This window comes from Drosophila simulans, chromosome X (genome assembly GCF_016746395.2).
Source record: "Drosophila simulans strain w501 chromosome X, Prin_Dsim_3.1, whole genome shotgun sequence".
NCBI lineage: Eukaryota > Metazoa > Arthropoda > Insecta > Diptera > Drosophilidae > Drosophila > Drosophila simulans.
In genome coordinates, this window is record NC_052525.2 from 17,950,284 (window position 1) to 17,963,362 (window position 13,079).

The 13,079-nt window shown below is 50.5% G+C and overlaps 5 protein-coding genes and 1 long non-coding RNA gene across 11 annotated transcripts in view; 1 reads left to right on the forward strand and 5 right to left on the reverse strand.

Annotated features, from left to right (window-relative positions):
* LOC27208320 overlaps positions 1–1,017 on the reverse strand; it is a 36,532-nt gene extending 35,515 nt beyond the window's left edge. Inside the window, exon 1 of the mRNA XM_016183917.3 lies at positions 699–1,017. The gene's annotated coding sequence lies outside the window, so the exon portion shown is untranslated. The remainder of the gene's footprint in view (positions 1–698) is intronic.
* Positions 194–2,804, forward strand: LOC120285306. Its single transcript, XR_005544564.2, has 2 exons — positions 194–585; positions 1,739–2,804. It is a non-coding gene; the product is annotated as an uncharacterized LOC120285306 (long non-coding RNA).
* Positions 1,791–5,446, reverse strand: LOC6726352 (serine protease Hayan). Of its 4 annotated transcripts, XM_016172393.3 has the most exons (9): positions 5,322–5,446; positions 5,078–5,169; positions 4,206–4,294; positions 3,960–4,140; positions 3,016–3,795; positions 2,820–2,887; positions 2,481–2,752; positions 2,231–2,417; positions 1,791–2,175 (listed from the first exon to the last, which is right to left on the reverse strand). In XM_016172393.3, the coding sequence occupies exons 3-9, from the start codon at positions 4,285–4,287 to the stop codon at positions 1,829–1,831; spliced, it is 1,917 nt and encodes a 638-aa protein (XP_016039930.1). In that variant the 5' UTR covers positions 4,288–4,294; positions 5,078–5,169; positions 5,322–5,446; the 3' UTR covers positions 1,791–1,828. The 4 variants fall into 4 exon arrangements, with proteins under 4 accessions (XP_016039930.1, XP_016039929.1, XP_044779463.1 ...); XM_016172392.3 differs by having other exon boundaries at positions 3,016–3,792; positions 5,078–5,446; XM_044923528.1 differs by having other exon boundaries at positions 5,078–5,446.
* A 707-nt stretch (positions 5,447–6,153) lies between these two features.
* On the reverse strand, positions 6,154–8,595 carry LOC6740199 (serine protease persephone). 3 transcript variants are annotated; one of them, XM_016180783.3, is made up of 8 exons: positions 8,177–8,253; positions 8,033–8,114; positions 7,737–7,821; positions 7,487–7,670; positions 7,301–7,428; positions 6,953–7,236; positions 6,711–6,894; positions 6,154–6,652 (listed from the first exon to the last, which is right to left on the reverse strand). In XM_016180783.3, exons 3-8 carry the CDS (start codon positions 7,810–7,812, stop codon positions 6,306–6,308), a joined length of 1,203 nt encoding a protein of 400 aa, XP_016039933.1. In that variant the 5' UTR covers positions 7,813–7,821; positions 8,033–8,114; positions 8,177–8,253; the 3' UTR covers positions 6,154–6,305. The 3 variants fall into 3 exon arrangements, with proteins under 3 accessions (XP_016039933.1, XP_016039932.1, XP_016039931.1); XM_016180782.3 differs by lacking the exons at positions 8,033–8,114; positions 8,177–8,253 and adding an exon at positions 8,281–8,595; XM_016180781.3 differs by lacking the exon at positions 8,033–8,114 and having other exon boundaries at positions 8,177–8,595.
* Positions 8,596–9,100: 505 nt separating this feature from the next.
* Positions 9,101–11,364, reverse strand: LOC27209104. The gene is made up of 4 exons (XM_039297037.2): positions 11,110–11,364; positions 9,966–10,837; positions 9,740–9,911; positions 9,101–9,682 (listed from the first exon to the last, which is right to left on the reverse strand). The coding sequence occupies exons 1-4, from the start codon at positions 11,198–11,200 to the stop codon at positions 9,342–9,344; spliced, it is 1,476 nt and encodes a 491-aa protein (XP_039152971.1). The 5' UTR covers positions 11,201–11,364; the 3' UTR covers positions 9,101–9,341.
* Positions 11,365–11,703: 339 nt separating this feature from the next.
* On the reverse strand, positions 11,704–12,943 carry LOC6726353. Its single transcript, XM_016172390.3, has 4 exons — positions 12,816–12,943; positions 12,314–12,756; positions 12,116–12,257; positions 11,704–12,059 (listed from the first exon to the last, which is right to left on the reverse strand). Exons 1-4 carry the CDS (start codon positions 12,895–12,897, stop codon positions 11,725–11,727), a joined length of 1,002 nt encoding a protein of 333 aa, XP_016039935.1. The 5' UTR covers positions 12,898–12,943; the 3' UTR covers positions 11,704–11,724.
* Between the last annotated feature and the right edge of the window lie 136 nt (positions 12,944–13,079).

The following is a 13,079-nucleotide window of genomic DNA, read 5'->3' on the forward strand; positions in this document are numbered from 1 at the left end:
TGAAATATAAGAAGATTTAATTCCATCCGTTGAGATAGATGAAAAATCAGGAGATTTTATATTATATTTCACATATAATAGTAAAATAAATATTTCATTATTTCCAAGTGATAGATAGTTTTCAATTTAGAAGAGATTAAGATTTCACAGTTTTATTATTCTGAAAAACAAATTGCCAACTTAAAGTAAGGTTTCTTTTTCAGATTCAGATAGTTTCTCGATTCTGAGTAGCACTGTTTGCCGTTATTTCACCTCACTAAGCGATTTGCGCCCATGCCCGAGAATGCTAAAGGTAATTCCGAAATCCCGGCGAGAATGCCAGGACTTGGCTCATTTGTCAAGTTGGCTTAGCCAGACTTAGCCGATTTGCTGGGCGCGGGCGGTGGCAGGAATCGGAATACGGAATACGGAGTACGGAATACTGCATACGGAGTACACGGAATCATTAGTCCCGGTGCCGTGTCACCTGTTGTGTGGTCCGCGGGCGCCTACGCCCCAGTCGGGGCTGAGTTCGAACGGATCAGGAAACGTTATCGCCGGGCACGAATGGAAACAGATGTGCCGCCGGAATCAATTTCCCACCGTGTAAGTACACGCCACCCAAATAGATAGGGGCTATATGGTGGGTGGACTAAGTGTGCGATAAACACAGTGTCACTGGCCAGCAGATAAGCACAAGCACACAAGGATCGACTTACATTTACGGTTGCAACTGTTCGGTGGAAGTTTCGACTTTTGGGGTCAGGTCGCCGACGGACTCATGAATTCGTTGGGTGGTCACTCGAAAAAAAAGATGTAACAAAAATAAAAGTAAATAAACAAACACGACGCGAACCCGGGGACTAGTGTAGTTCAGTTTAGTTCACTTCGGTTCGGTTCACTTCAAACGCCTAACGGTAATCGTGTTCAAATTCCAACGGATTCGAGACTTTATGTGTGTTAGGATTGCACCTTCACCGCTGAGCAGGCAAACCGACAGCTTCGCAGTCTCGCGACCAACTGAAGCCCGAGGAGTCCTGGCAGCGCCATTTAAGCAGCTCCCACTTTTGCTGCCCGCAGGAGTGCGGCCTTGTGGGGCGGGCGGGGGGCGGTGTGCTGCGAGCGGACGGGGCCAGTGGGTCGGTGGGTGGTGGGTGGGTGGCAGTAAGCCGGCAGCACTTTGTAACGGCGGCGAACAGCTGACTGCGAAAGCTCAGTAAGCAGCTTTTGTCGCAACTTTCGAACGCCACACCTGGCAATGCCGCGCGCAGCGAGCTTTTGCGCTCTCAGTTCTGTTTACGTACGAGCGGGTGAAGCGCAGACAACGATAGCTTGACAGCTGCCACGAAACCAGGGCTGCTGCAAAACGTCAGTAGGTATAGGGATTAGCACTGATGATACCTCTTAGTTGCTATAGAAGTTTGAATTTATATTATATACACTGAGCTTTTATAAAAGTAGATTCTGATCACAGATACTTATTATTATTATTTAGAAGTACCCACCGTTTTGAAATCTCACATACTAAAACATTAACTTGAATATTATATTTAGAAACACAAGCTTGCTAATGAAAGTTTTTTTTTATATTATGAAAGGGTTTGAATTCTATAAAACTATTAAACTATACTCAAAATTACAAAATTTGCCACATTTTAAGGAACCAAATGAACACCCCTTTTGTCTTTTTTAAGGACACTCACTGAATTGTGTCGAACCTTGTTTAAAAAGAAAATACCTTTCTCAAACACTTTTAAAGGGAACCACCGTCAAAGCCCTGAGATTGCGCAAAACCAAGAGCCACCATCCGATCCGTTCAAACTAAATTTATTGCAGATCAAATGACGCCTCAGAAACGATTCGCCGGCCACACGATACCCTCGATATAGTCTAGGAATGAGGAGACGCGTGTGTAGAGACCCGGGGTCTTGGTGGCGCAGCCGAAGCCCGAGGAGATTACGCCCACGATCGAGTAGATGCCGTCGACGTCGTCGATCTCCAGGATGAGCGGGCCACCGGAGTCGCCCTGACAGGCGTCCTTCTTCTGATTCTTGTCCGCCGCGCACAGCTGTGAGGCGATCACGCCTCTCCTCAACGTCCGGTTGGCACTCGGCTGCTCTGCAAAGGATGCATTGCACTCGTCAGCCGGCACCAGATCCAGAGCCGCCCGCAGCAGGATCTTTGATACGGCGCGATCTGCAAGGACACAATTGGCTGACAATCCACTGCAGTTTACGGACACACAACTTACTGGTCACATTCATTACACCCCAACCGGCGACGAAGTATTTGGAGTTCGCGGGCGGATCAGTGCGATCCGTATAGAGACAGGCGGGACGGATGACATCGGACTCCTTGGCATCCTCGGCCAGCTGCAGGATGGCGATGTCGTAGTACTTGCTACTGCCGGAATAGTTCGGATGAATCTGAACGTCAATCTGGAAGTGGAATTGATGAGTTCAACTGGTTATCTGGCACATTTGACACATGGCGATACTAACCACATTTATGTCCTGGTAGCCCGGCTCAGGATTCTCTATGTTCAGCGCACCCAGACGAACGAAACTGGGCGTGCTATCGTCACTATTGACGCAGTGAGCCGCTGTGAGGACGAACCGACTGGCGATGAGCGATCCACCGCATCGGAACGTCGCGCTCCCGAAGGAGTTGTACGCAATGGCCGCCATGTGGGGATAGACGCCCTTGTCCACCCGTTCGCCGTCCAGGATGTGCACCGTCAGGGGCTTTCCACCGGATCGGATCTTCTCGCACGCTGTCATCAGATCATTGGAAATTTAAAATATATATTCATATAAATTCCGAAAGAATTTGCGACTCACCTGCCACCGCTGGTCGCTCCTTCTCGGGAAGATCGACGCGGCCTGGATTGGGATTGGGCGTCGTTGCCCTGCGAAAGACAAGGTATATCAGCGATTAAAACTTTTCTCACAATGGCTTCCACCTGAGACAGAGACTGCATGCGGCTCCCTGGCTGAGGCCAACTGATGTCCATGCCAAAAGAATGCTCAGACAAACCGCGTCTCGGCTGGATTGAAGATGCTGGGAGCTGGATCCGCGTCTAGGTTATTGCTGACATCGTTCCACGGTTCCGGCTGGGGATCCTTGTCTCTGTCCTGGCCCCGAAATCGGTATGGTTCAAAGGGATCGATCAATTGCGTGGGTGTGGGTGTGGGGGTCGGTGTGGTCTGCAATACCATGGGCACTTCCCGGGCAGGCTCAATCTGCATTCCCTGCTGCCGCAGCCGATCGTTGACCAAATGTATGAGGTTGTTATTGTTGTTTATTGCGGGGTTGGGATTGGGATTGAAATTGGAATTATGGGGTCTTTGGGGTCGTGATCGGGGCGTGGTCAGTGGACGGTTTATAATCCGTGGCTCACGGCCCCATTCTGGTTCCATAAAAGATCTCTGGGTGCTTGTAATGGGATACGTCTTCGGAGGAGCTATGCCCCAGGCTCCAACGCTTTGGATGGGCAACTTCATGGGTTCGTGTGTGGGCAACTTCATGGACTCGTGAGTGGGCATCTTCATGGACTCGTGAGTGGGCGTCTTCATCGACTCCTGAGTGGGCGTCTTCAAGGACTCGTGGGTTTTCTGCGGCTTTACGGTGGTGCTGAGCAGCTTGTTGAAGTCAAAGAAGTTCTGATTGTCGTCCAGCCGACTTTCCCGCTCCCTTTTCCTCTCGGTGGTCGTCGGAGGCAGTGGCTCCGGTTCTGGTAGTGGTTCCGGCTTGGGTTCGGGTAACCTGCTGCGCTCGGAGCTCGTGGCATGAAATTGGACCTCGTGAACTCGACTACTGTGGGAGTGAGAGGTGTTAGTCTGGCGTTGGACGCCGGAAACCGGAGCATGCAACATCGGTGGGCACAAAGCGCAGGACACACACACACACATATGGTACACAAACAGGAGGACAAAGAACAGGACAATAGAGCACAGAGGCCCGGACAGGGACACGCTTACTCAGTGGCACAGCAGGCGACGGTGGGGCAGCAGATGATCTCCTCGCGGGCGCCAAAACCACAACTCGGCACCTGGCTGGTGGACAGCGTGCCCGACTTCAAGTATCCTCTGATGTTCTCGCAGGCTGAGGAGGAACGGCAGATTCCCGGTATGTCCGCCCTCACCTGGCAGGGATCGCCCTCTGCAACGAGAAATGCGGCCAGCTGGCGAGGATCTAGTGTACGAGCCCGAAGACATCCTACATACCATCCCCAACCGTCAGATACGCGGAGGTAGTCAGCACCAGGAGACCCAGAAGGAAGTACCTTCTCGCCGAGATTATCGCCATCGGTCAGCTGAAATTCCCAGAAGCATTAGTGAATCCCATTCTACTAGGTGACACCTATCAGCCTTATCAAAACCGAAATTGGAAAACATTTTCACAACAGGGGATGCCCACGTCGAGATGGTAGGGGAAAAACAAGCGAGATCTGTTTCTTTCAATCGACTGTCAGCTGATTAAACCGATCCACATCCACTGCCATTGACCCATTTACGATTTTTGTTTTTATGGTGGGAACACACAAAGGCATTCTCCATGTGAACTGCTCGGCTGTAAGCCAGACTTGATTGATTTTATTTGTTGATGGAAAGTTTGTGTTTGCCGATTACGACGAACATTTCACCAGCAGCGCCGCCAGGTGAGATCAGATGATTCATGGGCGGCATGCCGCTGGGATTTTACCACCGGCTAAAGACGTCTGACTGCCAACTGATATCGCAGCTCCGTCGGTAATTACCGATACGAAAGGAACACCTGACAATTATGCTACTCATAATTGAGAAGTCGTCAATGTGTCTGGAGCTCATCTGAGGGCTTTTTCTCTTCATATCCGAATGATAATGGGTTGCAGCAATGCAAAGTGTCATGACATCACCTGTTATCGGCCCAAATGAAATTGTATTGAATGGGTATGCGATTGCTAATCAGCTTCCGGCCTTCCGCAGTAATTGCCCATTGTAAACACGACGAAATCAAAAGTAGAACATGCAATACACAGCCCCACGTCCCCACATCCCGCCACCCCACTGTCCATTGTCCACTGTCCACTGTTCACTGTACGCCTTATCGAACCCACCTTTGACACGACCTTTTTTCGGTCCCTGATAAGGGAGTAGTGTTCGTCGACGTATCGATGTCGCTTATTGAGTGCGTCGAGCACTGTGGTGACTATGGCAATCGGGCACCGCACAATACAATACAATTTAATTCAATACCGCATAAACGAAAAAAAAACAAAACAAAATCCAAGGGAATTACGAAAAAATCAAAATAAAAAAAAAATTAAGAAAATAAAGAAAAAAACACCGCAAAAAGCACACCAGCAGAGCCAATAAAGCTGAAAACCGGTGGCTATCACAAATCGCGGCGGTATGGAATCTGCTGGCTGTTTTCCCGGCTCTGACCGCTCAGCAACGCATCGCCCAAGCAACTGAAGCCAAGCTTCTGAGCCCCAGCTGGAGCTGGAGCTGGAACCGCTGAGGCCCATTTAGACGGCGACCAAGAAGCGCCGGACCCGGCAGCTGATAGCACCCAGAGCCGATCCTCTCCCGCTGAGCGGCGAACCGGTTTTCCCTTCCACCACTTCGCAGAATCGCAGAACGATCCGAAGCGATCAGAAGCCAGAGCACACAAAGCACAAAGGCAGCTTGTAATTAGCGAGTGGGAACCCAGCAGGCGAGCGGTGTGGACTAAAGGATACCGCGTAAGCTCTATGCTGCGCTTGGTGACCCAGATGTTTACTCCTTTATAAGTCGAGTATTTTAGCCAGAGAATCATCTTTAAAAACTTATCATATTTATAGTTTCCATCCGTAATCATGTTTTTTTTTCCTATAATCCTTCTCTAATTATAGTGGTGACCCAGAAATTACGTCTTACCTAGGTTTCATTTAAGGTGGTGACCCAAGAAGTCCTTTTCAACTTATGTTCATGAAACTTACGCTTACAATTTAAATTTCTTAGGACAAACCTTTCTGAAATAAGTGCATACTCTTTGTCTTTTCCCTTTTTTTTTTGTACAGTGCAGCAATTCAATAAAAGTGGTGACCCAGTAATCCCTCTAAAATTAAACAGAAACAGATCCTGAAGTCCGAAAAATCACTTCACAGAGTTCTGGAAACCGAACTGCCAGAAATAATATTGCACCGATGGATTCTATCTTAAAACGTATCTACTTTATTGGTATTAAATGGATTGGATCGCGGAGCTCATAGAGATCACAGATGAGTGTATGCCAATTGCGGTGGATCGGGAGGTCCTGATCCCAAATAGAAAAAATAATATGCAAAAAAAAACTTCCTAACATTACACCCGATTGTCCGGCCAGACGATGCCCTCGATAAAGTCCAGATAGGAGGAGACACGCGTATAGAGTCCCGGGGTGACGGTGGCGCATCCGAATCCCGACGAGATGACGCCCATTATGGTGTACATGCCGTCCTCCACGTTGAGCTCGTGGATCAGCGGCCCACCGGAGTCGCCCTTGCATGCGTCGGCGATGAGCTTTTGATCAATGGCGCACAGCAACGAATCGACCACGCCCTGCTTGAGCAGCCGTATGGAACCGGGCTGCTCCGCATAGGATATGTTGCACTGGTCCAGAGGCACCAGCTCCAGACCAGCCCGCAGCAGGATCTTTGATCGCGCCCGAGCTGCGAATGGTTAGCCATTAGTGGAAGGGTAAGACATGGAACTTAATGTGCTACCCACTGGTTACATTGAGGACGCCCCAACCGGCGACAAAGAACTTGGAGTTCGATGGAGGATCGGCGGCATCCGTGTGGAGACAAGCGGGCCGGATGTTATCCGTCTCGACGACGTCACGTTCCAGTTCCAAGATGGCGATATCGTTGTACTTATTGCCCACATATTGTGGGTGGATCTTAACGCTTCGCTGGGAGATGGTATCGATCAGAATGGCTATAGCTCAATGCATAGACACAGTTACTTACTACGACGATATCCTGGTAGGATTGGTCCGGATTTTCAATGTTCACAGCTCCCAAGCGGACAAAGGCCGGCGTATTGGCGTCGGTGTTCACACAATGGGCGGCGGTCAGGACGAAGCGACTGGCGATTAGCGATCCGCCGCATCGGAAATCGGTGCCAAAGGTGATGTAACCAATGGCCGCCATGTGGGGATACACACCCGGATCAACCGGATAGCCACCCACGATGTGTATGACCAATTGGTTGCCGCTCCTCTGCTGTTTTCGCTCGCGAATCTTCTTACAGGCTGCATCGTGGGATAGGAAATAAGTAGATGAACTCTAGAGTGATCTGATCAAGTGAGTACGCACCTGCCACTGCCGGACGATCACCGCTTTCGGACATCGACACATCGACACGGCCACTGGTTAAGATCGTCCTGCCCATTGGTGGAGATCTTGTGCTTGTGGTGGAACTTGTGGAAGCGCTTGTTATGGTACTGGAAAGACAAACAACCCATTTCTATGTGATCCCACTGAAAGCCAGTCGGTCATTACCTATTGTCACAGCACGGCTTGGTGGGACAGCAGAAGATCTCACCCCAAGCGCCGAGGCCACAGCTGGGCACATCATTGAGCGTCAGGACTCCCGACTTGATGTAGCCATCGATCAGGGGCTCACAATCGGCGGAGGTTCGGCAGATTCCGGGCATGGTATCCGTCACCTTGCAGGGCCGACCCACTGGAACAGACGCAAGACTCGAGTTGGGTAACTACTTGATCTGAACTGGCGGAGATCGGAACTCACCTGTGGCGGCTGCTTCCACGGAGGAGCTGCTGATGAGCACAAAAGTGCCGAGGAGCAGGGACCAGTCCATAGGCATCTTACTTCGCTGCAGAGAATAGACTATGTAAATGAATGAGCTTCGCCATGATTTTCCGATTACAATAAACCAGCCATTCACCCAACTTATTGAGTTCTGATGCTAGACCATGTATAGGAGGGCCAAGTGGGTGAGGAAAACTCAAGGTTATCTTCTTGAAGACAGTATTTCACCATCCAACGGAAAACATAACATGGACAGGTTGGATCGGTTGATTCACCTTTTTTTGGCGCCTGTAATCTCGGTTCTGTCACTCAGTACGAGGGGTATTTATAGCTGATATCGTAAACCTCCTAAACTATCTGAGTTGGGGATTTGGTTCTGATAAGGGCAGAATGCTGTTGATTTGGATAGAGCCGCTTACGCTTATTGATTGTGAGTGCTGAACTAGCGCTTGCAGTAATTCAGCTAATCACATGTATGATTGTACGACTTATGCTCATGGCGCGAACCTTCCACGGAACCCACCTTCGACACGACCTTTTGCCACACTTTGATAAGGGAATACGTCGCTGTTTCGATGTTCTTCGAGTGCACCGATCACTCCGAGTATGGCAATCAGAAGCACAGCAAAAACACAAGGAATACAATCAATAAATCAAGCGAAACGCGAGGAACCCAGCAAAACACAACTGCACACGACGTAAACTCAATGGAGCTCTAAAACCGGTGGCTATGGCGGAGAGAATCTGACCGATATGGGCACAGACGCGGCGGATTGGAACGGTCCGGCTGGGACGACGGTTCTGACCGCTCAGTAAAGCATCTCCAGTGCAACTGAATCCCAATCTGGGACAAGTCCAATCTACACACTAGGCGGCAACAGATAGCTCATGATCGCCACGCTCTCCAACCGGTTTTCATCTCAGAAAGATTCTTGAATCAGAGCCACAACCGATCCGAAATAATCGGAAAACCCGAGCAATGCTTTTATGAATAATTAAACATAAATAAATATAAGAGGAGATCGTTTTTCAGTGGAATTAGTAATGAGTTTCTTATGTTGAATTGTCCAACCTGTAATGACACAGTCCTTCCTTTGAATTTGTAGGATCAGTACTAGGAACAGTACTAAAGATGGGGATTTAAAGTAAAACTGATTCGAAACGAGGCCTTCAACAATTGCCAGTACTTGATTTATGCGAACAAATAGCAAATAATGTCATCGTGTGTGCAAATACTTGCAAATTTATGCAATAACGTAACGTAAGAATCGATAACTTGCAGGCGCTGTTTACTCTATTAACTTTTGAATGAACAGAGAGAATTGTAATAAATATATACAATTTATTTAAATTGTTTCCTATATTAATTAACTTACTACAATGAGGTTTTAGGTATATGTTTACTGGTATATTCTTAGGCATAAAAGTACAGTCAGATCGTGTTCAGTGTGACCATGCTGCTCCAATTATTTCACAAGCCGATGCTTGTGAAATCAATTCCACTTCTGCATTCTTCTAATCCAATTTATACTTGATTTTATACATTACATATTTGCATAGATTGTTCTAACTTAACCTGGATGACTACTTCTGCTCCTGCTCCACAAACCGCCTGAACGGCGGACTCAGCAGACCCGTGAAGTACATGGTCCGTGCCTCGCATTCCGCCCCCGTGGGCGTGGCAACCCCAATGACGCAGCGACCTCCGCCCGGTCGCACCAGATGGAGTACACTGCCCACGGTAGCCGGACAGGCGGCACAGGTGCTGCTGTTGGAGAACCGCTGCAGCTCCCTTTCGCCGTCCATCGGTTCCACGCAAAGATGTGAGCTGCCCAGATCCTGAACTCCGCCGTAGTTGGGCAGATCCCCGCAGGCCCATGTGGGACGCAGACGCATGGGCATCTCGAACAGCGGACAGTCAGTGTCTGGAAGAGCGTTGTTCGGTCAGTTAGAACTCTTTTGATGAGAACGGTATAGCTCACCTTCACCCTTGCCCCAACCCACGGCCACTAGGCTGCCGCTCCGCTGCAGCCTGGTCAGCTCGAACTGGGTGCAAATGGGAGCCACACTCACATTGGCGGAGGTCTGGCTGCCCAGACGCAGTGGGTCCTGCAGTCGTATGAGTGACAGATCCTTTTGAAATTGAACCAGGCGCTATAATATATGACTTTTTAGATGAAGTACATGGGCAAGGACTGATGGACTCACCACTATATCCGCCAGATAGTCCTCGTCGGCGTCAACGTCTCGCAGATCAGCCACTCCGAAAACAGCATGACTTGGTCGTTCGCAGCCGGCGGCGCTGACCAGGAGCTGGGGCGTCAGGACCAGGGCGGCACAGTGATGCAGGTGGCCATCGAAGGCGGCATTCGGATGGGCCAGCGAGGCCAGGTGGCGGTAGTGGGGCAGTAGCCTATCCGCCCGTGCAATGGCGGCCAGCTCAAGCGGATCCTCGGCAGCGTTGCCCTCCGACGAATCACCCTGGATACCCAGGCGCAAGCCCGTGTGTACGCGTGGCTGCAGCGGCAGGTTGAGCGGACAGCAGATGATCTCCTCGTGCGTTCCCTCGCGGCACGTTGTGAAGTCCTCGTCCCTGAGACGACCCTGCGACAGGAGTGGCTCCACACTGGGGCAGGCGGATACGGCACGACACTGGCCCTCGTACAGGGGAGCCGTGCAGTCGGCGCCATCGGAGGTGTCCCTGAAGGTGATGCTCTCCCTCGTTGGCCGGTGGGTGGGTCCTAAGGATCGCTGGACGTACTCTCGATCCGTCTTGAATATGCTCAGCCAAGGTTCTGGCGCAGGAGTTGTGGTAGTGGTAGTAGATGTTGTGCTGGTCGTAGTAGTAGTAGTGCTGGTAGTAGTTGTAGTTGTGCTAGTGGCCGCCGTTGGATCTAACCGCACCTCGCTCTGGGCATCCTCGACGGGACAGCAGATCTTCTCGCTGCGCGTGGTGAAACCACAGTTCATCACCGCCTTCAATGTGAGTCGTCCCGTTTTGAGATGCGACAGCAGAGTCTCACAATCCTCCAGCGCTTGGCAGCGACTGCGGTAGTTGACCGTGGGACAGGGATCACCCACTGCAACCAGGGAATCAATCATTTGTAATCAATAATTAAAATGTTGTAAAGTCAATGGCTATGACTGACAAGCACCAATCACCAAATAACGATCAAATAATAATGAGTTGCGAATACTGAGCATCCACTTATGAAAGACTACGTGTACATATTATAAAGTGTACATTGTTAAATAAACATGTACATTGACTTCAGCTCGTGGAGCGAGCCAGGAAATGTAATGATTTGGTCTGGTCTAAAAAGTTAAGTGGATCAGGCGATAGCTTACGCACCCTCCAGACTGAAGTAGCCCCGACAGAAGCCCAGACAGAGGCTCGCGAAGATCAGGGCGGATATGAAGCCCGTTGGCCCTCGACGTAACATTGCTCGACTCTCGATTGCTTTCGATGCTAATGTTGGTTGTTATTATTATTTAACTATCGTCGTTTCTGCTGCTCCAAACTGGCTGTTACAAACTGGCTGGCGGAGACTGACCGATCGACGACGCGGCTGGCAATCGACTGGCGATCAACTGGCAGCTGGAGCAAGATCGACTCTCGGGAGCAATGTGAGCTGTGGTTCTCCCTGCGACTGGTTCAACGATCGGCGCATATCACGGTGCGCTCGCAGAGCGCGAGAAATGAGTGAGTGAGTAAGCTGGGAGCGGAGCGAGGTTGACCCAACATGATTGACTCACAGGCCGTGTGGATGGGAGAAACCCCCAAGAGAGTAGCATCCCTCGGGGAAGGAACGACCGCAGGGAATAGGGGGTGCACCAAGTGTCGATGATGCAAGTGTTACCTAAGGTACCAGTGACTAAGCTAATCACTACCTCGAAGAACCACCCATTTGGCATAGCCGGCTCCATCCCCCCGAGAAACGCGCTGTTATCGATCATGCACATTTATTTAATGACTGCCGTTGATGAAGTCCAGCACGTTTCCGTTGACCAGACTGGTGTAGTACAGATCCGCGTTTCCGGACTTATAGCACTTGCCGCCCGTGGGCGTGGCGATTCCGGCAACACAAGCACTTCCATCGGCCTGGACGGCATGGAGGACACTGGCTCCGGCACGCAGACAACGGAAACAGGATCCCGATCTCGTTGTGGCCGGCATGTGGATGGGGTAGACGCAAAAGTGGGTCTGGCTTTCCACGCTCCGCATCCCTGACCGAACGGTTATGTTGCATGTGCTAAAGGGTCTCAAGGAGACCTCCTGTTCGAACCACTCACAGTTGACACCTGCAAGAGACAGCCTGGTGGTCAATAGGACATCCGGGTAGTGTGAGTCTACTCACCATTCCTTTGGGCAAAGCCCACAGCCATCAGCTTTCGGGAGCTGTCCAAATCCTGCTGGCGACAGATCTTGGCCATGGCTTCACTGCTGTAATTGCGGGTTAGCCGAAACAGGACAAGATCACTGTTATAGTTAAAGCTGCCCTGGAAGTGGAGTCTGGTAACTGATCCGGCTATGAAGTACTCGTAATAGAACCTACGTTGATAACGAGCTCCTCCTTGAAGGGAGCCACAAGACCCAGGCGGACACGGTTTGGCATCTGGATGACGTCTTCCAAGCCGGCGCAATAGGCCGAGGTCAGCACAAAGTTCTCCTTGGCGACCAGAGCGGCACATCGGTACAAATACGAGTCCAGGGTGACGGGATTTAGATAGCGCAGCGATGCCATGTGGGGATACGTCTTTTGGGGATCTGGCTGTGGATCGGAATCTGCTGCGGAGTGAGTAAGTGCCTGTAGCTTGTTAGATAAAGGATCCTGAGGCGGATAGTTGGGGCAGCAGACGAGCTCCTCGGCCACATTGCAGTGCACCACACTGCCATGCGTCAGCGTCTTTCGGAGAACATGGCTCTCGATCATCGCGGAGCAGTTCCTCTTGCAGCTGCTCTCCGGATAGTTGGGCATTTCGGGACAGGCATTCCCCTCTGGTATCACATGACCATCAAGTTAGATCTCTTGAATAGTGACTGCAATACACACGCACCGTTCAGGGAAAACTCCAGCTTGGCAGCCCATGTTCGAATTCCGCCAAGTGCCGTGAGCAGAACCAGGAATCTCCACATCATGGTGCAGCTTCTCCCAGAGTTCGCAAGAAACTGAGCGCTTAATCGTTGAGATTCTCAACTTGGGAGCTCTGTATATGAATCACTCCGCTTCGCCAATGTCTTTGTTTTGATTCTGGCCCTATCAGCATCCTCCTATCTGCGCTTCTGCGGACCAGTACTCTGAAATCCCTGAGCAACAATGG

Coding starts and splice junctions, on each gene's coding strand:
- LOC6726352 (XM_016172393.3), bottom strand. CDS start 4,287: ATGGCGATAATCTCGGCGAGAAGGTACTTCCTTCTGGGTCTCCTGGTG. Junction 2,753..2,819: donor GGAGCGACCAGCGGTGGCAG/GTGAGTCGCAAA, acceptor ATCTGATGACAG/CGTGCGAGAAGATCCGATCC. Junction 2,176..2,230: donor GGGTGTAATGAATGTGACCA/GTAAGTTGTGTG, acceptor GTGTCCTTGCAG/ATCGCGCCGTATCAAAGATC.
- LOC6740199 (XM_016180782.3), bottom strand. CDS start 7,812: ATGCCTATGGACTGGTCCCTGCTCCTCGGCACTTTTGTGCTCATCAGC. Junction 7,671..7,736: donor CGTGGAAGCAGCCGCCACAG/GTGAGTTCCGAT, acceptor CGTCTGTTCCAG/TGGGTCGGCCCTGCAAGGTG. Junction 6,895..6,952: donor CCTACCAGGATATCGTCGTA/GTAAGTAACTGT, acceptor ACCATCTCCCAG/CGAAGCGTTAAGATCCACCC.
- LOC27209104 (XM_039297037.2), bottom strand. CDS start 11,200: ATGTTACGTCGAGGGCCAACGGGCTTCATATCCGCCCTGATCTTCGCG. Junction 10,838..11,109: donor GGGCTACTTCAGTCTGGAGG/GTGCGTAAGCTA, acceptor CCCTGGTTGCAG/TGGGTGATCCCTGTCCCACG. Junction 9,912..9,965: donor ACTATCTGGCGGATATAGTG/GTGAGTCCATCA, acceptor CATATATTATAG/CGCCTGGTTCAATTTCAAAA.
- LOC6726353 (XM_016172390.3), bottom strand. CDS start 12,897: ATGATGTGGAGATTCCTGGTTCTGCTCACGGCACTTGGCGGAATTCGA. Junction 12,757..12,815: donor GCTGGAGTTTTCCCTGAACG/GTGCGTGTGTAT, acceptor ATGTGATACCAG/AGGGGAATGCCTGTCCCGAA. Junction 12,060..12,115: donor GGGCTTTGCCCAAAGGAATG/GTGAGTAGACTC, acceptor TGTCTCTTGCAG/GTGTCAACTGTGAGTGGTTC.